At 41.8% G+C, this 25,763-nt stretch overlaps 2 protein-coding genes, 1 long non-coding RNA gene and 1 pseudogene across 3 annotated transcripts; 3 read left to right on the top strand and 1 right to left on the bottom strand.

The window, feature by feature from the left end:
• Positions 1-6,500, top strand: LOC103719863 (heat stress transcription factor A-3). The gene is made up of 2 exons (XM_039133341.1): positions 1-1,317; positions 5,161-6,500. The coding sequence occupies exon 2, from the start codon at positions 5,338-5,340 to the stop codon at positions 6,385-6,387; it is 1,050 nt and encodes a 349-aa protein (XP_038989269.1). The 5' UTR covers positions 1-1,317; positions 5,161-5,337; the 3' UTR covers positions 6,388-6,500.
• A 996-nt stretch (positions 6,501-7,496) lies between these two features.
• Positions 7,497-17,489, top strand: LOC103719852 (annotated as a pseudogene).
• Positions 17,490-17,604: 115 nt separating this feature from the next.
• On the top strand, positions 17,605-18,580 carry LOC120113004. The gene is made up of 2 exons (XR_005514700.1): positions 17,605-18,097; positions 18,191-18,580. It is a non-coding gene; the product is annotated as an uncharacterized LOC120113004 (long non-coding RNA).
• Positions 18,581-19,132: 552 nt separating this feature from the next.
• On the bottom strand, positions 19,133-20,375 carry LOC103719854 (putative phytosulfokines 6). Its single transcript, XM_008809287.4, has 3 exons — positions 19,942-20,375; positions 19,761-19,828; positions 19,133-19,560 (listed from the first exon to the last, which is right to left on the bottom strand). The coding sequence occupies exons 1-3, from the start codon at positions 20,051-20,053 to the stop codon at positions 19,453-19,455; spliced, it is 288 nt and encodes a 95-aa protein (XP_008807509.1). The 5' UTR covers positions 20,054-20,375; the 3' UTR covers positions 19,133-19,452.
• Positions 20,376-25,763: the final 5,388 nt, after the last annotated feature.

The raw sequence follows: 25,763 nt of genomic DNA on the forward strand, positions 1-25,763 counted from the left end.
CTCCGTGAGGGCGCCGACTCCCACCGCCATTCCCGTATCGCTCTTCCTTCGCTGCCGCGGCCAGGAAGATATTTATCTTCCCGTCCAGTCCGGCAAAAATATCTCACCCTGCCCCGCCCCACGCTTATATCTTGCCTGGGGCCTCCCGATGGGATCCGAGCCGTGCCCTCTATCATCATCTAATCCCCGCCTTCTCTGAGGCGGTTACTCGTCCCACCTTCTTCCTTATAAATTTTATTTCCTCCCCTCCCCACGCCCCAACCTTCCTCCTGGGCCGACCAAATCTCGCTCTCTCTCTCTCTCTCTCTCTCTCTCTCTGTTGAATCTCCAAACCTTCTTGGGAGGATCGGGTTTTCCCCTTTCTTCTTCCTCCTCCTCCTCCTCCTCGTCGTCTCCCTTCATGGAATTTGGAGCACCCTCTGCTTCCAAACCCCGCGCTTCTTCGCCTCTGGAGCCCAAGATCGAGCCATTCGGGGAAATCTTGGACTTATCCCCCCAGCCTCCGCCACCGGTTGCGGAAAAGCTTTTATCCTCCTCGTCGTCATCGTCCGGGGTTGCTGCGCCTCGGCCCCTGGAGGCTCTCCAGAGCGCGCCGATCCCGCCCTTCCTCTCCAAGACCTATGAGCTTGTGGACGATCCCTCCCTGGATCCGCTCATCTCGTGGGGTTCCACTGGGAGGAGCTTCGTGGTGTGGGATCCCGTCGAGTTTGCGAGGGCCGTTCTGCCCCGGAACTTCAAGCACAACAACTTCTCCAGTTTTGTCCGCCAGCTCAATACTTATGTGGGTATTGCGCAAAAACTTTGCCGGAGACGGCTCTCGTTGTTTGTATGTAATTTTTTCTTTCTTTATTTTATTTATTTTTTATCTTGTTCTTTCAGTCTATATTCTTATATTCGTCCTTTGTTGTAACGAGCATTGGATTTTAATCAAATGATTGCCCCGATAGATTGATTACTGCTGAGGACTGTATTGTGTAGGATCGCAGCCTTTAATCTCATTGATGCTGCACGTATTTCATGCTGTATTCTTCCTTGATGTATACTCTCGAATCTGAATATGTAAATATATGGATATCTACTTTTGAGACGAATCGTATGTTGTCCGGCTCATCAACCACTGCTTTGTAATCTCCATTGGAAGTTCCTCTGTATGTCGTGTCTGTTTTTGTAAATTGTACATGGAACCTGTAACCACTAGATGAAAATCGCCAAGACTAGGCAGAATCTGCGTCCGTCGCTTCTACAAGATTAGTTTGTTGATTACACAAGTGCTTTCGGATTGGAGATGACCTCTTGGAGAAAAGCTCACGTTCACGGGTAAGCATCGAATTCACATGGATACTACAGATATCAAATGAAGTATTTGCTTGCAACTAGCACTGCCATTCAAGTATATTTATACTATGAACCATTTGTTTTTCAATAATTTCATGAATTTGCTTCTGTAGAGGTTCTAGCTGTTTCATTTTCACTTTCTAGCATTTTTTTCACTTTCCTCAGCCGTCTCCTCATTGTCTGCCTTCTTGTCATCTGGTATTCATATGTTTTCTATTAGCGGCACAATCTCGTGGGAGAGAAATGTCAACCGAGATTCTCTGGGTGTACCTCCTTATATGCAGGTGGAACATTCCGCATATCTGACGGTTTTGTACTGTGGCTTTTCCTGGTTCCTAAAATGGCTAAGCCTTAGTTGTTTGTCATCACATACTAGAATAGGAAATATTGGTTGTAATTTTAGTAACCGGTTTCAAAAAGATTGTTATGATACAGTGCAACCACTATACAGAGCAAAGCCAAATCATAAGGAGGTCTATCCCCAGAACCAGACATAACAATTATTTCTGATGACAAATTCTAGTTAAGTTGGGAGGGAAGTACTGAGTTTTCGTGAACAAGTCAATGTGCTGATAGCTTGATCTGGAAGCAACAGATAATACAGACTGAAGTGCTGGAAAAATTGATTATTGACTTTGATTAGCTTTATCATGCTTTAGTGGTTGGGTTATATGTTGTCTTGATAACACCCTTTCATCTCATCACCGTGGCCAATGGAAATGAAATGTGGTATCTTAGATCATTCGCAAGAAATGGAGCATGACAACATCCATACAATTGTGGATATTGCATGATATTTGGCTTTGGCATCTGAAGTAAAAGGCATTCCACTTGTTGCCCTTTTTTGAGATGTGAGATTCTTGGAAAGAAAAGATACATTAGCTTATAAATAGGTAGTAATAGATTAGCATAAACTCAACTTTATGCTTTAGCAAGGAGACCAAAGAGTGAAAGGAGCATGCCATAGGCTCCTAACATACAATGGAGAATATGCAACTATTTATGACCAAGGTTCGCCAAACCGGTACCGAAGGTTGTACTAACCAGTGATCAGTTCGGCATGGTACAAGTCTATAATGTATTGTTCTGGGATGTATTGAAATAGGAAGAGTTGGAGAAAGAGGGGGAGAGGGAGAAGGAGAGAGAAAGAGTCAGAGTGGGAGGAGGGGGGAGAGGCAGAGAGAGAGAGAGGGCTCGAAAACCCCTCGTCGTCGTCAGGGAGGAGGGGAGAGAGAGGAAAGAAGGGAGAGGGCTGAGGGAAACCCTAACTCTAAACCTAAAGGGAAGACAGGGCGGGACGGAGGGAGAAGGGGGAACGCTTACCGATGATGCTAGGGGGATGGGAGTCTCTTGAAAGATCGCGAATCGAGCCGGAGGGGGGGGTTGTGTGTGGAGGGGGCCTTATAGCAAGTCGGAGAGCTTTGCTACAGGGCTAGAGGGGGATTTAATCAAATTGGAACTAGTTCGTCCTATTTACCAAGCCAACAGGATAAACCATCTCGATTCCCCATGATTCGGGGGGGTACGGCCAACCATTTTTAGGAGAGATGTATGCTGGTCGGTGGGCAAATTAGATGACTAGATAAAAAATGTCAGAAATGCTAGGCAAGAGTAATGGTCTAAATTAGATTTTTTTTTTTCGATTTCAGATTTGTTGGTTCAAAATCATGAAGATTCTTAGAGAATATTTAAACTCCTGAAAATTAGAATTGCAATTCTTGAGAGTCAAGAAATGCTTTCTTTAGAAAAAACAAATATTTTGATTGATCACTGATCGATTTTTGATTGATATGTGTCCAAAAGAGTTTATGTGGTTATTGGTTTGGTTCTATTGTCATTTTGGCCTCCTTGAATGCAAGGCTGGATGGAGATCCAAAAATTCCACAAAAAAAATTCGTAACTATATATTCAATACATTCATGTAATTTAAAGATATTCAATATAATATTGTGCTTTCTTGTATGCTTGGGCATATAGCTATTTATGAGCTTTTCAATGTGCTAATTAAGTGAGGGCCAAATGCATTTTTTTTAAACTGTATTTTTTGAATCTTTCACCTAGTAGTATATCAAAAATGACCCGAATGACATAAAAAATGCAGTTATAGTAAATATAATACCTTCCTACATTTATGTTTTATCTATGCAAGACTTCACAATACTCTAGTCAGCATAAGATTTTAAACAACCCAAATTGCTGACTTTTCTGAGGAATGTTTAACTAAATCTTAAGATCCTAGTTTTGAGGCGCTCAAAAATTACCTAGTATTCTCTAAGCACCTTCCTGATCTCTTAAATAAATCCTAGAAGACATAGACAACTGAAGTAAAATAACATAAAATCTACTTTAGATCAGATGGTCAAGTAGGTTAGACATTTTGCTAACATACAATTTTTTGAGTTGCCATCAGTTTAGTGGAGTAAGCGTGTAGGAGAATTGATAACATTCCCAATTAGGTAGATGCAGAATTGGTCAACTTGTAGATGCACCTCTGGTTTGAAGACAAAAGGGCAACTGGAAAAACAGTATAACGAAAATGTTAACCTAGATGGTGGTAAAAGCATGTTGAATTATCAAAGCCTGTAAAATGAGTGTGGTCATCAATTAGTAAGATATGTATAGGAAGGAACATAGTTGTAATAACCCCTTATAAAGTTGACATGGAAACTACCCGAGGGAAGTGCTTAAGCCAGCATATAGCAAAAGTTCTGAAAATGTTGTGGACATCAGTGTCTGTTGTGGAAGATCGTCTTGTTTTTACCTTTTTCAAGCTGTTCAGAAAATTAAAATAGTTGATACATAGAGGTGTTGCAAAAAGATGGATTTTAGCAACCATTCATGGACCTATCTATGATAAAGGGGGCATGGATCTCCAATCTGGGCCCATCTTCAGAATTTGACCTTATTCGAGGTCCATAGGAGATTTAACATTATATGATGGGTCCTCTGTAAGGTTTCTATGACAGTTGGCCTGAAAAACAATTATAGGCATTTGGAAGAAGGGTCTGAAGGTTTTATTAGGCAACAAGAATATACATGCATACATGTATGTGTGTGTTTATTGGACATGAGACCTCTCCTTTAGAGAGACCCATATTATATCTACTGTAAGACCTACAATATTTTTAACTATTAAAGTGTACACTGCAAGTGCATACAGAATAAACCATAAGAAATATATTATGTAGATATGATTTAGTTAGTGAAAATGGATGGTCAATTTCAGCCTTGAGGACCCTGAAGTATTCTCATATTTTATGGTTTTCAATTCAAAATGCTTTTTCAGAATGACCAGGTTTTCTGGAAAGAATTTGAATTAGAAACAAAAACCTCAAAAAATTTTTTATCAGTCTTTATGAATATAATGTGCCTGCATAAATGTTACTCTAGATTTGCAGACTGTATCGAAATATTTTTATACTTCGAAGAGTGGAGCAAAAATATATTACCTTGTCATGCTTTGGCTTGTATTTGGATGCATAAAGCAGCAATTTCTAGAACAGTTAGACCTCCATGTCAGGGATCCTTACCTGTTTCTTTGCAAGGTTGTTTTGATGCATGCGTGTTTTGTATAAGCAAGAGTTAGATTCCCTTTTTCTGTTGATTATATGTTATTATGCAAAATATAAATCATCAGTCCATTCTTTTCATTTTCACAAAGTCTTTTCTTGTTACCATCCCCTTATGCTCGAAGTGTGGCTAAAATTTGGTTGTCTGGATATGTGAAACTGATTCAAGCAGGATTATGTTTTTGTGCTTTCTTCTTGATGGAGATCTCTCCAATTTTTTCCATATTTTATTTATGAATCTGTGGTCTTCTGTCAGGGTTTCCGCAAGATTGATGCTGATCGATGGGAGTTTGCCAATGAAGATTTTGTAAGAGGAAATAAGCCTTTGTTAAAAAATATAAACAGGCGAAGGTCATCGCAAGTTCAGGAAGTAGGTTCTCAAGTAGGCTTTTCAGCTGAAAATGCGAAGCCTGAATTGGAAGGTGAATTCCACATGTTGAGAAAGGAAAAGAGCGCATTGATGCACGAGGTCATTAAACTGCAACAGGAGCATCTCATGACAGCCCAACAGATGGATGCACTGAACCAGCGGATGCAATCAGCCGAACAGAGGCAGAAGCTGATGGTATCTTTCTTGGCAAAGGCACTCCAGAACCCAAATTTGTTGGCCCATCTTAAGCAGCTGAAGGAACGAAGGGAGATTCCTACAATAAGAAGAAAGTTCCTTAAGCAACAACAAAGCAGCCAAAGCGATGTAGATAAAGCCATGGATCAGCAGACTGGAAAGAAGAGACTAGAATTTAATGGTGCCACTCCTCCTGGACTGCAAGGCATTGAATGTATTGTAAGCAAGCAACTACCAGATAACCTTTTGCAAGATATGGTTGAAAAACTTGGTCTTGATACGAGCAGTGGAGAACTTCTCAGAGGCTCGGTTGAAACTGGACTAGAGGTGCTGGACACATCGTTTCTGGACCCTGATTCTGTTGCCGTCAAGGTGGAGCTTCTAGAGAGCTCTCAGACAGATATGGGCTTCAGTGGTACTGAGTTCTTGGCATCTTTTCCTGAAGATGTAACCCCAGAGAGGATGTTTTCGGATGCTATAATCCCTGCAACTGAATTTGCAAGGCCAGACCCCAGAACTGTTGGCTTCGAGGGAAAGATTGTCATGGACAAAACAGAAGTTACCTCTGCTGGTAGCATGTGCCTCGCAGAAGATACTTCTCAGGAAACAATGTTTTCAGATGCTATAGCATCTGCCAGCAAAACTAGCAGCAGACAGGAGGAAATATGGAGCATTGGTCTAGAGGCAGGAGAAAGCTCATGGAGTTCTTGCCACAATGTTTGGGATAGCCTTGCTCAAGATGCGATAGAGCTAGAAGTTGCCGCTGAACCTGGTGCTCTATGGGATATTGATTTGCAAACACTGGACGAAGATTTGGAGTTTGACAGGTTCTTGGGCAGTGACTTCTCTCACAAGGAACGTGAAAGTAGTCAAGCTGGACCAGCTAACAAAGATCACAAAGAAAAGATGGAACCATAGGATTCATGTGCATCGACCATTAGCACCCTTTTGGGTGCATATAATATTGCCATTTGAAGAAATCGTATAAAGATTTGAACGATCAATACGATATTCACTGATTTTAGTTGTCATTCCAGTTTATTTTTTGGCAGTAGTAACTAATTATTTCCTCTCAAAATTATCTTCATTGTAAGAAGGAACATGGTGCGATGCTTGAGTGGGTGGCGATGTCTTCGAGATGAGCAAATGATATCAAATGGGAGTCATAGAAAATTTCCTTTTGAATCATCTACTAGCAATTCTTTTACTAAGAAAAATAAAGTGTATCACATACCTAGCAAGGCATTTTACTTTAGTTTTAAGTTATTTTCTTTTCATATTGCTTTCATGAGTACTGGTTTGCTTGTTTCTGCATAAAGCAAATAGTGATTTCGAGAGCATCCTTATATATATTTTTTTAATGATGGGCATCAGAAATTTTCTTTATCAACGAGGGAGCATCGAACAAATTGTCAAATGGGTGCCCACTGAACTACTTTTGAATTTGTTTATCAGATCTGCTATCATTGTAAATCTATACGTTGCAAAATTAATTATGTAATAACTACAATACTAACAAAATATATACTTAAATTTTTCGCTAAATATGATAAGTATCATCTAATTGTAATTCTTAAGCAAAAATTTCACAAAATGTACTATGTACCTAGCAAGGGATTATAAAATGTACCATATAGCTAGCAAGGAATTTTGCACCACTTTTGGATTGTTTTTTTTTCCCTTGCTGCATAGCTGAGAAGTGATTTGCTTGTTTTTGGTCAGGTAGGCATGTGTACCAGACTACCAGTATAGACCTTCCGCATCCAAACTTTCATGCGGACTCGCCCACCTAAATGCACTCGCACAAACTTCCTCTCCTTTTTAAATCTCTCTCTCTCCTCTCCCTCTTCTACGGAACCCACTCCCTCTGTTCTCGCTACAGCACGCGGTTCCTCTCTCCCTCCTCCTCCTCTCCCTCCTCCAATTAGGGCTCCTCTCTGCGCCATTCGAATCCCTTCACCCTCCCCCAATCGCCTCTCTTCGCTTCTCTTCGTGCCGGTGGAAGCTAGGGTTAGGGTTGTTCGGGGATGGAAAAGGAGAGCTCCCGCCACCCAGCCGTCAGAGAGCCCGCTGCCAAGAGGCGACGGGTTCCCGAAGGCGGGGATCAGAAGGGTGGCTCCAAAGGAGCCGCGACCAATCGAGATCGCTCCGTCCCGCCGTTCAGAGCTCCCAGTGGCAGCGGCCAGGCAGTGGCGCCCAAGTCTGGGCCGGGTACGAAGGAGGCGTCCCAGAAACAAGAATCCAATCAGCAGTAGCAGCAGGAGGAGGAGGTTGAAGAGCTCGTGGCGCAGTACTGGTCGGCGCTCGCGGATTTAACCTCCAAGTCCAGGCCTGTCATCACGAACCTGTCTATAATTGCTGGCGAGAATCTGCACGCGGCGAAGGAGATAGCGCAGATCATCTGCGATAACATTCTCGCGGTGACCCGTCTTATCTAACTTTTACCGAGTCTAAATTTAGATGGTGGTAAATGAAAATATTAATTTCCCAATTAAAAAGAAATCAAAAGCTTTTTTTTGTTGCCCCCCCTTCTTTTTTTTTGGTAGATTTTAGGCTGGTGATTTCGACCATTGCCAGCATGATTGATTTTTCTACTAGTGCAGTATTTTTCAAATGAAATTTTGTTTTACAGGCTGCGCGGGGAGCAGAACCTAGTTTCTTGTTGTGAATCGAAATGGATGGTAGATTGGTTTTCATGAGTTTTGCTTCTGTCATGCCAGTCGGTAGTCCCACTAGTTTGAAGCATGAGGTTAAGCGACATATCTGATTGAAATGTCAATGACCGGGAATCTTGAAGTTGGAGTCATGAATCTTGTTGTGAGAGTTGATAGTCTTGGTTGGATTTAGACAACATAGCGATTGGTTGTTAAAAATGCAGTTCATTGCTATGAATTACAAACAAACATTGTAGTCTAAGGAGCTGTTTGGATGACAAAAGCTGCTATCCACATGATAGTTACCCATGGGTGGTGTTCTCTTCCACAGAAGAAAAGGAAGGAACACATTCATTAGAAATCGATCCATCCAGCTTGCTACCACCAGTCAGTCCTGATATGCTCGAATCCAAAATCTGTTTCCAAGGTAATTTTTACCATCCCGAAAGAATCAAGATTCGGGATCGACCTTTTATGCATAGCTTTGCATTCTCTTCACCTCTCTAGTGGGCGCCTCCCAACTATCATTCGTCACGGATGGAGCTTTTGGTATCTAAACATTGCCTAAGGATTTAGACTGATAAGATGTTAGTTCAAAGAAAATACAATAGACTTTGTGTTTAATTTTTGCTATACTGAAAATATCAGTAGGAATGGAGGCACATGCGCAAGGCATAAGGTAAAAATTTGATGGATTTTTTCTCTTATATATTCTTAAAAAAAAAAAAGAAAAATCATCTTATATTGGTATTATGGCATTGCTAAAGACCAGATCCAGACAACACAGTTTAACATATATAGAGAAGAGAAGTAGCTTACTATGTTTGATAGCATATTCTTTCGTGCTCCATTTTGCACTGCAGGTGATATGATGTGCCAAGTTATATGAAAATGGGTGAGCCCCATCCCTTTACTTCCATTACTTCGAAAAGCAATTAAAAGCTCAATATGTATCTGATGAAGTGCAAAATAGTGGAGAAGGCTTTTGTGAGCATCTCAATGCTGTGTATGATACACATGATACAATCAAACAGTGAGAGGCAAATGGATGGGGTTGGTTTGGGTGTATATCTGCCTGGTTAAGATCATACCAAACTAGTATTAGGACCCAGCTTTGAAACATTCACTTAATGTGGCGGGTTCAAACCAATTCCATGACTTCTAAGATTTATGGCTGGACCAGACATTTTAGTTGAGCTGGGTCTGATTGTGCTAGATTTATTTCCAACAAACTTGGAGATATAACTCCAATAGGTGCATATTCTAGACAGAGTATGTGCACATAGGATCTGAATTTACCTGAACTGCTTGCACCTAAGGTTTTGTTATTGCATATTAGCGGACTTGGAAACAAGCAAGTCATGCGACTTATCCTTTTTAAGTCTTTTGGAAGCAGGAGCAATGGATTTGTTACTTTCAGGAAGTGACACAAAATATGTCCTTACTTCTCTCAGGTTGAAAGTGCCTGTGTTTGGACTTTTTCTTTTTTCTTGGTCTAAACCATGATTAAGCATAATTATACAAAACAAAAGATGCTTGGCCATGCCTTGCCATTTTTCACTAGAATTGACCATCTCGGTCTAATTGACCATCTCAGTCTAGTCTTCTAAAAGTATCGCTTTTAACATGCTGAATGCTCAGAACTGAAACTCACCTTCCAGCAACTTATGTCTTCCAGCATATCTCACACTTACATGTAACCAAACTAACCAACCCTAACCTCACCCACGAGCCTCAATAGCTTTTTTGAGAGCCCTGCTGCAAGACATGAGGCGTGGTTTACCTCCAATAAGTATTTCTTGATGTAGACATAGAATATGAATATCATGATGTCATGCTTTCTTAATATTTTTACAATAGGGTTATATCCATCCTATTAAGAAGGCCTTGATTCAAATTTATTAGTGTGAGCATTAGTTCTCGATGAAATTCAGAACTCAAAGGAAACACTTAAAATAATATAAAAGGGCGGCCTGGTGCATGAGGCTCCCACCATTTAAGAGTCCGGTGAGGGTCATATGTACACAATCTTACCCCCCATGAAGAGAGATTGTTTCTATGTTTTGAACTCATGACTTCTAGATAACAATGGAACAACTTTATCATTGTGCCAAGTCTCACCCTCAAACACCTAAAATAATATAGGTTGGAATATTAAGAGTTCCTCCATTTCGCTCTGTTTTTGGATGAGTAAAAGCTCGGAAAGTTTGCCATTTCTATTTCATCTTTGTTCATATCTTAGGGATCTGTTAGTGTGGCTTGTTTTACATGGGTCAACTTTTTTGAGAGAATTTATGCGGGTCAAACTGTTATGTAGCTTAAGTTGCTTGTGACATTTTTTTGACTACATGCATTCATCTGATGTTTCACTTGATTCACAGGTATGCAGTGAGCATAAGTTGCCATCGCTTTACTGCTTGATAGTATCACCAAAAACATTGGTGGTGATTATGTTGATTATTTTGCTGCCAAATTACCTGAGGTTAGACTCTCTTGTCCAACTATGATATTACCATATTGAATCCATTTCATGATTGTTTTGGACATGTTATTTTTTACCTGCTTTTTATAAATTACTAGGATGTTTTTTCCTTTAGCCATGAATTCAAAGGCTCTTTTTTCTCCTCTCATAGCTGGATTTAGTTTTAAAGGGCATGCTGCTTCCTCATTCTTCCCACTTTTTTTTTTGACTAGCTCTTGATAAGAGTTTTATAACTGGCATTGTTAATCTACAACTAGCTAAGTGTGTTTCTCTCATTTTTCTGTTTTGACACACTATAATTTTCATGATGCCTGTAACTTAGGTATTCTGCAAGGCCTATAAACAGGTAGATTCTTCTATACTTCCTACTATGAGGCATCTTTTTCAGACATGGGAAAAACATTTCCCCCCTGCTCCACTTCGGACAATTGAGAAAGAACTTGGCTTCCCACCCACAGTTAAAGGTTCAAGTAGATTTACAACAGTGAAGCCTGATTCTCAAAGACAAGCTCCCCCACAAGGCACTTATATAAATCCAAAATATTTAGAGGGAACCCAGCATATTCAGCAAGCAACCAGGGTAAGCAAAGTACTATGTGACTTTGGATGCACCACTTGTTGGTTTTGCTTCATAATTTGGACATCAGTTCCTTGCTGTATAATTTTCTGAGCTAAGTACAGTAGACTATGGAGATAGTTTCATATGACTTTGTTATAGCTGCCATATAAGGTTGCAGTTAAGCTGTATTTACAGGTTGACATTTTTGCGAACTAGTTATCCCAAGATTCCATCACTTACTATTCTGGTTGTCTGATTTTCATGGTTTGCCTTTAAAGATTTTGGTATATTGAGTCAATGGTTAAGGGAGAGGGGGAAAATCTCATAGATCGAATTGTTAGAGTACAAAATGGGTTTAAAACATCCAAATGAAAAAGATTGATGAGTGGTCAAAGGTCATTTTGTTGTGCTAATTTTAGCTGTCCATGCTTTGTCTGTCATCCACAGTTTTTATAGTATCAAGACTTGTCAGGCAAATCTGTCTCTGTCATGCATGCATTTATTTTATGAACTAGTGAAATTAACTGGAAGTCTGGTTTTTAGTCTGTATTATGTTTTAGCATATTAGGAGGATAAGTTTTTTCCTTTCTGCCTTACCCGCTTTCTGTAAATGGTTCTTGCTTATCCAGCTGAAATAATAGTTTAGCATCGTGCGGGAAATTATATTATTTCACACTTTTAAAATTTTAGTTCTTTACCTTTAGTCTTTGATAAATCATAATGGCTTGATTAGTTGACCAAGTAGATTTGAACTCTTTCAGAAGAAGGTCAATCTTCAATCAGTTTTGGCACATTCAGACATAACAAAATGTCCAATGCCTCTGAAATTATATTGCATTTCTTTTAGATATCAATGGTCAACAAGCCTTAAGACAGAAATTAAGGTTGGAATCATGAATAGATAGGCATTTGTTCCTATCAAGGCTCCAACCATGGCAGCCCAAACTGCTGTTGCAAACCCTTCCTTATGGTTCAACAATGAAAAATCAATTAAATTAAATACCAGTGCCTTTTTTTTATCTCTATACAATAAAATCATTCAACTGAGAAATCTGTAACCAACAAACCTTTACCTGATCTTTTTGAATTTGTATCAAGGGCTATGTGTGTTACCAATGCAAGCTTGTTGCTGTAATAAATTTTTTTTCAAATAGACGAAGGATTCATATTGCATGGCCCCTAGTGGGAAGTAGGGACTAATCTTAGGGACTGAAAATGGGAATGAGAATAAAGATGTATGTAACACATGGGAGCGAACTATAATTTATTGCATTGCCAAGTCACAATGGCAAAAAGAAATCGTTGTGTCTAAGAAAAGACAAAGGAATATACCTAGCCCCAAGAATAGGTGATTTTGCTTGCTGGTTATAATTATGACTATTGTCTCTGTGTTCTTAGAACAACAAGAAGTGATTGGATGAGATGAGAATTAATTGGGTCAATGTTTATGCTGCAGATGATCTGTTTTTATGAAGCACTCCCCCCTTTTAATGCTGTATTCACAGAATCACAATATGATCATAGTAGATTGCATGACATTTCATATACCTTATTGCTTATCTTTTGGTTCATATGATGAAGGTCAAGGTCAAGGAAGCAGACAGCGAAGACACTAGGGGTCTCATGACGCCAGTTGGTGATGCAATGAGGCCTGACAGCGTAGCTGCCACTGGAAGGTCAAGGCTGTTGATGGATCTTCCTGTTGAGAAGGCAGTAATAGATTTTCTCCCATTTGCATGAGATATCTACAAAAACTATTAAGTAGAATATTGTTTTTTACCACATTTAAAATACTTTTAACCATACAGGGCATTTGTGTATGCTTATAGTTTTTTAATATTTCAGAATAATCAGTACCCTCTAAAGGGTCAACTAAGTGTGCCTGTTCATGAAAAGAAAGGGTCTGGAGGTTGCAAAATTTCTTCTGATCTTGCACGGTGGTCAGAGTTGGAACATTGAGTGAGAGATAAAGAGCAAGGTGGACATGGCAAGCCATGTTATGGTGCAGGTGGCACTGCTGCTGAGTCACCTATTGGCAAAAGTAATGGTTTTAGTTCAAATCATGCTTATGGAGATTATAGAGCTTTAGGATCTGGACAAGTTGATCATCGCCTACCTTCAGTCCCCATGAATAATGCAACCAAAATTAGCCAACTGACTTATAATGACTGGAAGAATTCTGAGGAAGAAGAGTATATGTGGGATGATATGAGCTCCAAAATGACAGATTGCGGAGGAAATATTAGCGCATTGAAAGATAGTGGCAATGCCAAAGATGCAGATAAACCTGCAGGATTGCAAAGAGGGAAGTGGTTGCCATCAGAGACCAAGCATCTAGATGCTTCATGGCACCAACGCAATACTTGTCCTCCAACTGTAAGGATCTCTTTAGGGGAAAACAAAGTTTCATTATTTAAAGCATGATTTTCTTTAATTCTTTTCAGTTTTTTATTGGTTCTAAATAAAAATAATAGCATGTGCTTGCATGTCTCTGTGGTGATAGAATACCTGCTATTCTTGTTCTTTGCATGCATGGCCAACTGGATATCAAAGGTTGTAACATTTTGCATATGGTGCAAGGAAACTTTGTAACTACTACTGATGCATATGCACACTTTTATTCCTGACACTCACTTAAGAGATCTTATTTGTCATTAATTAAAACACATGGCATGCATGTAATACTATTTCAAAATGGAATATCAGAAAAGGGGCATTTTTTGTGCTAAATTGTTATGAATCAATGAAAGTTGAAAACATCAGGAAGGAATTTCCTGTTTTCTCATTACAATGATGGCCAATGAGTGCTGTATAGTTCCTTTTCACTTGTTTAAATAGTTTGTGATTTTTTTTTTTATTTTCATCTATTAGAAATTTGCAGTCTGATGCCCAATATCCATATGCAGGAGTTTGATCAACACTTTGTCCAACGATGTAATCAACAGGATACTGCTTCAAGGCTTAATATTGAGATATCTGTAGGTTCGAAGTCCACTGAACGAACTGCATTGGTGCGACATGCACTGATGGCATGGCCCTTGTGCAAGTCATCACCCTCCATGGTTAGTTTGTCCCATATGAGCTCAAGATATTCAGGTCTGTTAGAGGGTAAGCCAACCTATTTTAGTGGCAGTCCATCAACAGCTATGAGTTCATCTTTATCAAGGCCTGGGCTTCTACCTCATGTGGGGCTGCCTGGCACTGCTGTTCCCACAAGCTTAGGCCCTTTAACAAACATACATCCAGGATTTGGGCAGTCAAGGCAGCAGTCTGTTCAACCTCCATCACCATCTGCCTACCTACTTCCTTTTGCGCCCCTTCAACTTCAGAAATTGCACATTCCAACTGACCATAGTCAGATGCGACCTCTCTCCTTCCCTCAAACTTGTCAAAAGCCTATGCACCTTCAAGGGCAGTTGAATCAATCACATAGACCCCTCACCTCAGATTATTCAGTTTTACCTCAGAACAATGCTCAGCGGGCCATCACTTTGCAGAATTCATCACTGTACTCATCACAGCCACCCCAACAAATGCAAAACTCATCAGCCTCTTCGCCTTTTACCCAAGTGAGGCATTGTTACCCTTTACTGCAGCAGTTACATGCTGATCCTTCACTACGGCAGCCACTTTCACAACATCAATTCACCATTCAGACCCAGAAGCAACCACCTTCCACCCTGAGCTTTGGAACTAATCAGGTGGGATTTTCTGGAACTAGCCACCTGAATTCCGCTGTTAACTTGTCTGGGCAGTCTGGCATCAGTAATTTACTAGATGGTATTATGAAGAGTGGAGTCCTCTCTAACAATTCAGCTAGCTTCAAGAACTGCCGTATACCACCACCCTTCCCAAGTGGACCTCTGCCTATCCAAGTGCCAACATCATTCACTGTCATGTCCTCTTCTTTAACAGTCCCAACTTCATTTTGCAAAACACATGCTCTGAAGACAACCCCACCAAGTGTTCTGCTCCCTCCTCTGCCACCTGGTCCTCCTCCCTCATCTCTAGGAGGTACGTCATCACAGATCTCCAGCATGCCTGGTGCCATCCCAAGTGTGTCAACTCTTTTTAGCTCATTGGTTGCTCAAGGTTTGATATCATCACCAGTAACTGAAAGTTTAACCCCAGATGAGAGGCCTTATCGACTTCCACGTCAAAGCAGTGGTTTCGCTAGCAGCTCGGTAATGTTAGTTCCTTCAACCTCAGCTAATATTTCTGATACATCACTTTTGGTGAAGGAGCATTTGGTCCCTGAATCTTCTGCTACAGTGAGTGCTACTGTAATACAGTCCACCACTACAAAATTCAAGGACTTTATTTGCATTGATTTTAAGCCAGAAATCATGTGTGAACATCATTCTTTTGCAATTAATAGCCTTTTTGATGATCTAAAGCATCAGTGCAGAACATGTGGACTAAGATTCAAACTTCTAGAGAAGCTTAATTGTCATTTAGATTGGCATGCCTCAAAAAGGTTGGAGCCAAGTAATACTGTCAGATGTTCTCGAAAATGGTATGCAAAATTAAGCTGCTGGCTAGATGGAAATGTGGGACCATCATGTGGGCCAGTGTCTGCCACTTCTGTGGAAGATATGGTTTCGGATGGGGAAGCATGTGAACCAATGGTTCCTGCTGATGAAAATCAGGTCATATGTACTTTATGTGGAGAACCATTTGAAGATTTCTACTCTTGTGAAAGGGGTGAGTGGATGTACAAAAGTGCAGTGCTCTTGAACTTGCCAGATAGAGATGCTGATGACAGAAGCATGGACAGGAGCCTTGAACGGGCTGTTATTGTGCATGCCAAATGTAAGTGAAGAATTTCAACTGAAGGTATAGAGGTCCTGGGCATCAGAAAGCAGTACACCTCTAAACTCTGCTACCTGAGCTAGTTTTGTTTATAAATATCTGAATACCTACATGAATGCTCATTTATTTGTTTCTCCAATCTTTGCTCTGCCCGTATGCACCTTTGTTATGGTAATCTAACCCTGTAAGTAACAATGAACTGACTACTGTAACTGTTGGGATATGTTCCAGCTCTATTGGGCTGGCTTTGGTACCCCCTTCATCAATTAAGGACTACCTCTGGTATCAAACTGTAAACTTTTTAAATTTCTTTATGCCACATGAGTAATCCTGCAAGGTGAATCTTTGTGCCGAACCCATGGGGAAAATTCAAATTCCACTCTTGACAAATTTGACTCTTAATTTGTTAAATGTGAGATGGAGAATTCTGACATTAGAAAGCTGGCTTGGAAGGCAAATCAAATCTGCTTCTTATCTGTTAGATAGTAAGTTAGACTTGGCTGCTGGAATTACAGGCGTATGTCATGGTTATGAAACTGGAAATTAGGACCTGACCGATCAGTCAAGCTGTGATTGAATTGGAACTTAACCTTTAGAATTGATTCTGAGTCTACGATTATAGTTAATGCTTGTACGTAGAAAAATGCCTGCTTATGTATCTAACATGCATTTTTATTTGGATACTTGATCGACTAAAATGTGTGTTCTGATTCTGCCTATGTTTGCGGGATAGGAGTGAAAAATTGATAGCACGAGAACTGAGAGTTTACTCTATGTGCTGCGAGTCCAGACAAGCAGATGCATCGAGTTGAGGTTTGTTCTTTGCATGTTTCATGTGCATGCCAGTAGGGTATCAGATTTGTCAAGGTTTACTCTTGTTTCAATATTCAATATTCATGCCATCAGGGGCAATTCTTTGTGCGTGTAAAGGAGAAGCCGGTCTCCCCTTGATAATACGTTTAATTTCCTAACCCTACATACAGAAAGCAATTGATAAGCAGATAAGTTGCCTGCTGTCCTCTTATATTTTTTGCACGTAATTTGCACATATCTATTTTTTACCTGCCTTGATGAATTGGGCTGTCCATCCAGCATCAGGTAGCAATAATCCATGAAAGAAGAAGAAAGAAACTTCGTTGAAGGGCAAATTCTCTGTTAGCTTTGCTGCTATGGTTTCATGATGATGCGGATATGGAACTATCAGGAGCTCACTGGACAACTTATGACACATCTGCTTTCAGATCTCTGCGAGTTTTAGCGCATGTATGTTTGAGGGGTGCACTTCCATTTGTGGCAGGGTACCTCACTCGTTGAATGTTTGTAGGCGCTGCATCTTGTTACTGGTTTATGTCGAACAATTTGAGATCCAGAATCTTTCTTGGTTCTGGATGCTTATCAAATGTTGAATCCATCTGCTTTTTCTATTTTCTGTGGGAATAGAGGGATGCAAAGAGCGCATGTGTAGAATTTTGATCAAGCACCGATCCATCTATGATTCTACAGTTGCAGGTGTCGTGATCATCTAGTTATGAAGCTACATACATCATCTGCCTTCTTTGTTGTTTTCTCATCGAATCTTATCTTTATAGTTCCAGCTGTCCTCTCCTTTGTAATTGGTCTTTGCAGAACTTACTATGGAACATCGTGATCATATTATTTGAGAGACTGGAGGCGGAGGCCAGTTGTATTCCAATAGCTGCGGCTTTTGGTGATGCAGCTAATGCTGGTACTCTATCTCGCCCTTCCGGGTCCACGCTTAGTGGAATGACGATTTGAGGTGATCTGAGCTCTGGGTCGGTGGGTCCAGTTAGATGCTAGTTTTTTCCTTTCCCAGTTTAGCTCATTATTAAAGTGGAAAGCCAATGACATTGCCCCTGTCCGGGGAAGTATGGAAAGCTATGATATCATAAAAAGCATCATATGGAGGGCGCATCAAGAATCCGAAGCTTAAAAAAATCGAGCAATTATAACATGCTGGGACCACGGTCACATGAAGAGTCGGTGAGTTGCAGCTATAAAAAGCCTATCATCTAGTACAAGGGTTATACAGTAACAATATATGGACAAAGTTCCTTGGTCCGGTAATCGAGGTTAATTCATCTTCCCGTCCTAATAATCACGGTTAGTCATCTTTCTCGTTCGGTATTCGTTTTTGACTTTTGAGTAGGAAAAAAAAAGAAAAAAAAAACTGATGCCTGAACTGACCTAACGAAGACCCGTGAAATGGGTCCGGCTGGTGCACATGCCCTGTGGCTTGAAATGGGCGCTGGAACTCTCTGCCGACCCGACCCAACCTAACCAGCCTGAAGGAAACCTATCCTCCTACCCTAACCCTTATGTACTGTATCCTAGCAAGTATATGGCCTGCCGAAGCCAGTTTTCAGCCGCACCGCTAGCTAGCTGCACCCCATTGACGAGAAGGTGAAATGATAGAGATCATACAGGTAATGGGACCACCGCTTTTCTGGGAAAAAGGTCTCTTGGTTCATGGCAGGTCACTTTGTCTAGCGGAATGGAGGAGGAGGGGATGGGCTTTTATCTTCTAAACCCACTCCTTGAAAAGATACCATCAGTTATGTACCCCCCCCCCCCCCCCCCCCCCCCCCCCAAAAAAAAAAAGAAGATGCATCAGCTGAGGGTTTTCTATCCCGAGTCCCCTTTCTTTTTTTTTTCTTTTTTTTAACAATCACGAGCCCCTTCTTTCTGTACGCCTAGCTCTTTCTAAAAGTCCAGAGAAAGAGGCTCGACCAACTATGGTGTATCTTGTTTAACAAAATAAATAATAAAGGAGAAGACTTCTCAAAGATCCTTAACCAATGCTGAGTGCGAGTATTATGACAAGGTTTAGCCGCTTATCCTTGCTCTGTCACTGAAAAATGGGCAATCCATCATCTTGAGAGGGTCTTCCTCCTGCGGCCTCTCTCTCTCTCTCTCTCTCTCTCTCTCTCTCTCTCTCTCTCTCTCTCTCTCTATATATATATATATATATATATATATCTATATATATCTATATATATATATTCTATTTTTTGAAAAAAAACAGAAAAAACTCGATCAAAATGAGACAGGACCGAAGGTAAATAAAATACGCTGCGGCACCCTCATATGATCGTATCACCTGTCTCACTTGCCTCTCTGGCGGTCGGAGACCAGAAATAAATAAAAACTTAAAAATATATATAAAAAAAGCAGCGAATCTGGGCAACAAGCGGACAGGGAGAAAATATATAGTAGTTGCATACTAAGGTGGCGTCGGTTCACATCACGCCCACTGACATTACTTGGTAAACTGACCCCATAAAATACTCCCTAGTAAAATATAATGCTGTTCGAGCCACAGCTTGTCCGGTTATCACATCATAGGGTTTGGTGAGCAATATATCATATACTACTAAATGGTCAGAACGGCCTTGCGAGATCCCGTCATCGGTGGTTTGTTGAAGCTAAGACGCTCGCTTTCTCGCTTCTTTCCCCTCCTATGGCCTGTGACGCTGCGTGTAGATGTAGTCCAGATGGGCCTCGGAGATCATCCTCGTCTTCAAGCATTCATCATCTTCTTCCACGCACTTCTCCAGTTCCATCAGCTGAAACGGGAAAGAAATAAGCAAAACAAAAGAGGGGGGAAGTCCCACATCTGGGTCTTGCAGCCTAAAGAAAGATATAATTTCTGGTCATTTTATGACTATCCTATATATATACCACATTAGTAATGAATGAGGAAATTAAGTAGCCATGAAGAATGACGTCATTGAACAAAGGAAGGACGATTTATAACTACATTCACCTCCCGAGAATATCTTTCCTCCGTCTCTGCTGCATCGCCCAGGAGTGTAACATCATCGACCCTCGCATCTTGTCGAGAAAGAGAAGACGTCAGAAGCTAGAAGAAGCAAAAGAAAGGAGCTCCATTTCGTCCTACATATGAGCAAATGTAGATCGAGGAGGAGGATTTAAGAGTTTATTACCAAGTTTTGGCTGCGAGAGGAGACGAGAAGCTCTTGTTGTGTAGACAGAGAGCATGGTGAGGAGGAGGAGGAGGAGGGGAAGAAGCCCATGGGAGCGAGAGCTATGCTTCATGGTTCCTTCCTGTCAAGGTCGCAAACTGTGGCGAGGGGAGATGGGAAGGGTTGGAGAGGGGGGTCTTAGGGTGGCGGTTGTATTTATGCATAAATTCATCCGCACTTGAGAGGTGAGATGAGGGCGCAGAGGGGGTGGAGGAGGAGTCACATGAGATGAGAGGAGATGGGATCCAAAGCCCAAAGCCCAAAGCCGGCAGCCGCTTATCAATGCCGCAGCCTGTTTGTGGGACCACTCCGCACTTACTTTCTTTCTAAACACCCACAGACGCACCCCTACGGCCGTACTCCACCCACATGCTCGTGTCATATATATTTCCCTTCGCACCCAAAGGCCAAAGCATAGGGCTCTCATGTTCCATACGCAGCACGGAGGGAGAGAGGGGAAGAAGACGAGAGAGACAACGATAGGCACGAGCGGGGAGAGAAGACCTACGTAAGAAAATGGTGGGGGTTTCTATACACGGATGGGGTAATATATATCGGGGATGGTCTTAGATTGCAGAGGTATGAACCATATATGGTCATGCTTGGGTGCCTTCAGCATCGGTCCATTAACTATTAATGACATAAAACGTGTTGATGGTGTGGGTATTCGGGTGGAACAGCACCCCTCATCTTGCTGTTGTCGCGGACAAACATGCCAATAAGTCAACCGATGGACTGTAATGTCAGCTGCCTTTTGACAGCTGTCATACTTTTGCGCGCTCGACAGATATACGGTGCGTTGAATAATTTTTTGATAGAAAGGCAAGCGAGCTTCGTCAAGGCCCAATTGATTGTTAGTAATTTATCAACATAAAGCTAAGGCTGTACATGCACCCGGGCAAAAAGAGACCACCTGTACATATAATTATTGAGACGGAACCTTATCTCGATTAATTTACCATCACATTTGATACCGGGGTCGTTTAAAGAGGAAGGTTTAAGTAGTTCATGATATCTCATATTTTGAAGGTATTCTTCATCCAATACTCCCACGTTGTACCACTAGCACCCTGAATCATCATATTTGAACTTGAATAAGGTAATGGTCAGTAAAATAGCTGATTTATAAGAACCCTATATGAAGTTTTTTACGATAAGAGCTCGTTTCATTCAAAGAAAGAATTTTTTCTCACCGAAACATTTTTTTATGGAAAGCTGATTTATGAGAGTATGATGTCTGAAAAAGTAATTTTGGCATGTTTGATTGACAATAGAAAAGTGGTATATTTCAAACTGGCATATGTTTGGTTAAACATTTACTTCCTTAAAAAAATTATGTAAAATATTTATTATACACTTAATAAAGGAAAAAAAAACTCATTCATAGGTTTTGATGAATTAAGAATAGTTTTGGAATAAAAAAATTTAATTTTCAACTAGTGGGAAAGTGGCTTTTTTATGTTCTTCATGGATTTTTCTTTCTATAAAATATGAGAATTTTATTCTGGTGGGAATGCTACTTTTGCATCTTTCTCTTTTGAAAACTTTAACTAAACAAAAAATCTTCCTTCATTCTCCCGTTGACCACACTTTCCTCTCTTCCTTTTTGGCAAACCAAATGAGTCCTAAGAAAAATGTTTGATGACTGTCAGGTTTTGTTTCTACTTGTATGAGTGCATGTAGCTTGGTTGGTTATAGCACTGCAGGTATCTGCATATCATCAGGACGTTTGTAATAGTTTTGTCGTCTATGTAAAGTATTTCATTTTTCTACCCAAAAAGAACAAAAACATGTAACTCAAAAGTCACTAAGCTTGAGTGTTGTATTTCTATTGGTTCTTTTGAATTGGTATCTTGAGCTATACCATATAATGGCATAACTTGGTATGTGCGGAGGATGGTCGAGTAACTTCCTTGAGTGATTTTTCCGAGTTACCACAAAATTGTTCTTAAGATAAAAAACAGCAAGCGTTCTAAGCGTGTTATTAACTGCAGTAACTTGCTTGGTTGGGTAGTGATCCACCTCCCGACAGAGATTTCACCGGTGTGCGTGGTAATTAGTATGACAAGGTTCTGCGGGTCTTCGTGTAGATAGCTAGTATAATGTCTTCGCAAGCATACATATTGGAAAAGACAAATGCAATATATGGATTTATTGTTATTATTAGTAATAATATTTTGGTGTCAGTCAAAACAATAGTTTGACCATGCCAGATACAACCCCCCGGTCACGTTTATGCCTTGTACAAGTCACGAGAACCGAACAACAATGATACGGGCCGGGAGTGCATGCACCACGAAAAAATAAATAAATACAGACTTCCTATTTTGCTATATATTTTTTTAGTATGCAACTTAAAAAAAAAAATTCAAAAATTATGTATTCCTTCTACTAACATAGCCATTGGTTTTATGATTAAAAAAAATCTAAAAAACAAACTATATAACTAAATAATATACATCAAGCAAATTAGTTATTTATCAAGTCACTACATATATATAGATAAATCGATATACGATACATAATATATAGTCAGATGATACATACCTAGCAAATTAGTCATTTAGCAACCTAATACACACCTTAAGCAAATTAATACATAGTTTTCAGAACATCATATTCACCAATACACACTATATGGTTGGTGATACACGCTTGTCGATTTTTTAATACATATTATAAACTCATCTGATACATATCTAACAGTGATATAGTACGCGCTTTCAAGTAAACCGATATACGGTTTTTCGAGCATACTTTTTATTAGTACACATTACATGACCTGATGATATATACCAAGCAATTAATTATCTCGTATTTATTTTTTTTAAAGTTGCGAGATTGACGAGCTTCATTAGTTGCAGAAATTTTATTCTTATTTTGATTTTTATTTTTTTTAAAATTGACGCCAAATTATAAGATTATCCTATGGTGTCCACCCCATATGCTTTTTTTCTTATTGCGACAAAGATGCCTATAGTTAGGTGGCAATGCGGCAGATGTTCGACACCTGCCCCCATCCAAAGGCCCAGAGTGACAGAGCTTATAGCAACATAACTCGAATTTGCTCCGGACGGTGATATAATTGGGTGGGAGAAATTGGGTTCCGGACAGTGATGTAATTGGGTTAGCGGTCCCATCACATCAAGCTGACGGGTTTGATGGATGGATGATGGAGATGAGAGTTGGTTGGTAGCTGTGGACAACCAAATGTACCCAACGACTGCTATATATTACTCCTTCCACCTCTTCACATTAACTAGTTATGACGTCTGCAATTCCCTTTTTTTTTTTTGGTGAAAACGGCTACTCATTTCATATAGTTCGAATTTGAGTACAGCCCTCCAAGTCATAAGAAAGTAAAAAGTACAACTGTGGGGGGACATCTGCACGAGACGTCCACAAAAAACCACCTGAGTGCCGAGCGACAAAGGAGGCGACCCAATCTGCTGCCCGGTTCGCCTCCCTAAACACGTGCGCTGCCCGAAAGTCAGCCATCAACTGAGCCATCCTACGGGACTCTCGGATGAGGGGATGGCCATCCCCAAACCGATCCACACCCCGAATCCAATCAATCACCACCGAAGAATCACCCTCGAGGTACACCCGCACAGCCCCGTATACCTACCTCACATAGGATATACCCTCCCAGGCTGCCTGCAGCTCTGCTCCAACCACTGTAGATCCAGGCGTGCTCCGTCCTCCTGCTGCTATCATCCTGCCAAGATGGTCCCTGATCACAAATCCGACCCCTCCAAACAAACCATCTGCCGACCTGCTGCCATCAAAGTTCACCTTGAGATAGCCAGGGGGTGGGGGTGCCCAAGAGACATAGGCAAACCGTGGCGCTGAGACAGCGTGATGAGCACCCCAGATATCCCTGACCAGCCCAGAGGTGACTACCGAAGTCGCCCCGATAACCTCCCTCGCAAGCCTCGCCGCCCGATCCACCACCATCCTCGGAGTCGCCCTCCTCCCCTCAAAAATGCCAGTGTTCCTGTCCAACCATATATGGTAGGACAGGTAGGCCACATGAATCCCCACCTCAACAGATCTAGGGCGTCGCATAGAACCTCTCAGCCACTGGATCAGATCCTGCGCTGACACCACCGAAGCCGATAATGATATCGGAGAGCGACTCCATATATCGCGAGCCCTAGGGCACTGCAGCAGGACGTGCTCCACAGTCTCCTCAATATCTGCACATACCTCACAACACTGAGAGATCCTCATGCCACGTCGAGCTAACATACTCCTGGTCGGAAGGCAGCCCCACGCCACCTTCCATATGAAAAGTGCCACTCGTGGGTGGACCCGCATCCTCCATATCCACCGCCCCTCAATCTGCCGTACTGGCTCCCTGCTGATCACTGTATGAAGGTCCCTAGCTCGCACCCGTGAACGCCCTGACGGTATCCATACTAACCTATCCGCCTCCCCCCCCTCGGGGTCGCTCGGGCTAGGACCAGCTCTGCCAACTGCTCCCCAAACACCTCCCGCACCAGCTCCACCCTCCATCGTCCTCCCTCAGCATCCAATAGGTCACTGACCCTCCACCCAACTACTCTCGTCGAGTCCACCATGGTCGGCATACGACTAAGCGGTACCTCGGTCACCCATCTATCCTCCATCACATTAATAGACTGACCGTCACCAATAGCCCATCCAATCTCCGGAAGCACCACCGGAGCTCTAGCACACATCTCCCTCCACACCGGGGAGTGACGACGTCCCATATGCACACCCGATACCATAGCACCGTACTTAGCCCTCAACAGCGAGGACCATAGACACTCCGGCTCAAGCATAAATCTGGCCACATGTCTGGCTACTAACACCTCCCGCCTCACTGCCAAGTCTAGAACCCCCAGCCCTCCACAGCTAGTAGGCTGGCACACCACCTCCCATGCCAACAAATGAACACCACCTCGGCCACTACTCCTCCCCCATATAAAGTCCCTAAACAACCGCTCCAGGGAACGAAGGAATCTCACCGGAACAATGGCATTGGAAAGCAGATAGATAGGAACCGAAGCAAGGACCGAACGCACCAAGGTGATCCTCCCAGCCATAGATAGTGTGTGCATCCGCCAACCCGCTAATCTGCGTCTAATACAAAGCTCACTAGGCAAGCAATCCCCACTCCGCAACCGCCGCCCAGATAATGGGATGCCCAAGTATATCATCGTGCCCACCTGCTCACCCACCCCCAGAGTCTCCAATATCAAATGCTTCATCGCCACTCTAGTCTTTGGGCTGAAAATGATGGCTGACTTGGACAAGTTGACCCTCTGACCTGATACTGCACAGTAGACCTGAAGAATCTGACCTATAACCCGGGCCGCCTGTCGCGTCGCCCTGGCAAGGAGCAAACAATCATCGGCGAATAGCAAATGAGATATCACAGGGGCCCCAATCGCCGGTCTGTAAGCCTCCAACTCCTGAGTATCCACTGCCTGGCGTAGGGATCTAGACAAGGCGTCAACACATATAATAAACAGTAGCGGGGATAGGGGGCATCCCTGTCGCAGCCCACCAGATGACACAAAGAACCGTGATGGCGTCCCATTCACCAGAATGGCAAAGGAGGGGGACCGAATGCAACCCATCACCCATCTAATCCACGTCTCATGAAAGCCAAACCCCTGCAAGGACTGCTGCACGAAATCCCAACTCATCCTGTCATAGGCCCGCTCCATATCAAGCTTGATCCCCATCAAGCTCCCCCTAACCGGGGCCCTGCCAAGGTCATACATAAACTCCTGGGCAATAAGCACATTGTC

Source organism: Phoenix dactylifera, chromosome 14 (assembly GCF_009389715.1).
Source record: "Phoenix dactylifera cultivar Barhee BC4 chromosome 14, palm_55x_up_171113_PBpolish2nd_filt_p, whole genome shotgun sequence".
In the NCBI taxonomy this organism is placed as follows: Eukaryota; Viridiplantae; Streptophyta; class Magnoliopsida; order Arecales; family Arecaceae; genus Phoenix; species Phoenix dactylifera.

Excerpts from the sequence above, each read along its gene's own strand:
- LOC103719863 (XM_039133341.1), top strand. The coding sequence starts at position 5,338 with ATGTTGAGAAAGGAAAAGAGCGCATTGATGCACGAGGTCATTAAACTG.
- LOC103719854 (XM_008809287.4), bottom strand. The coding sequence starts at position 20,053 with ATGAAGCATAGCTCTCGCTCCCATGGGCTTCTTCCCCTCCTCCTCCTC. Across the intron at positions 19,829-19,941 it reads CCTCTCGCAGCCAAAACTTG|ATGCGAGGGTCGATGATGTT; the intron begins GTAATAAACTCT and ends TTTCTCGACAAG. Across the intron at positions 19,561-19,760 it reads AGGAAAGATATTCTCGGGAG|CTGATGGAACTGGAGAAGTG; the intron begins GTGAATGTAGTT and ends TTCCCGTTTCAG.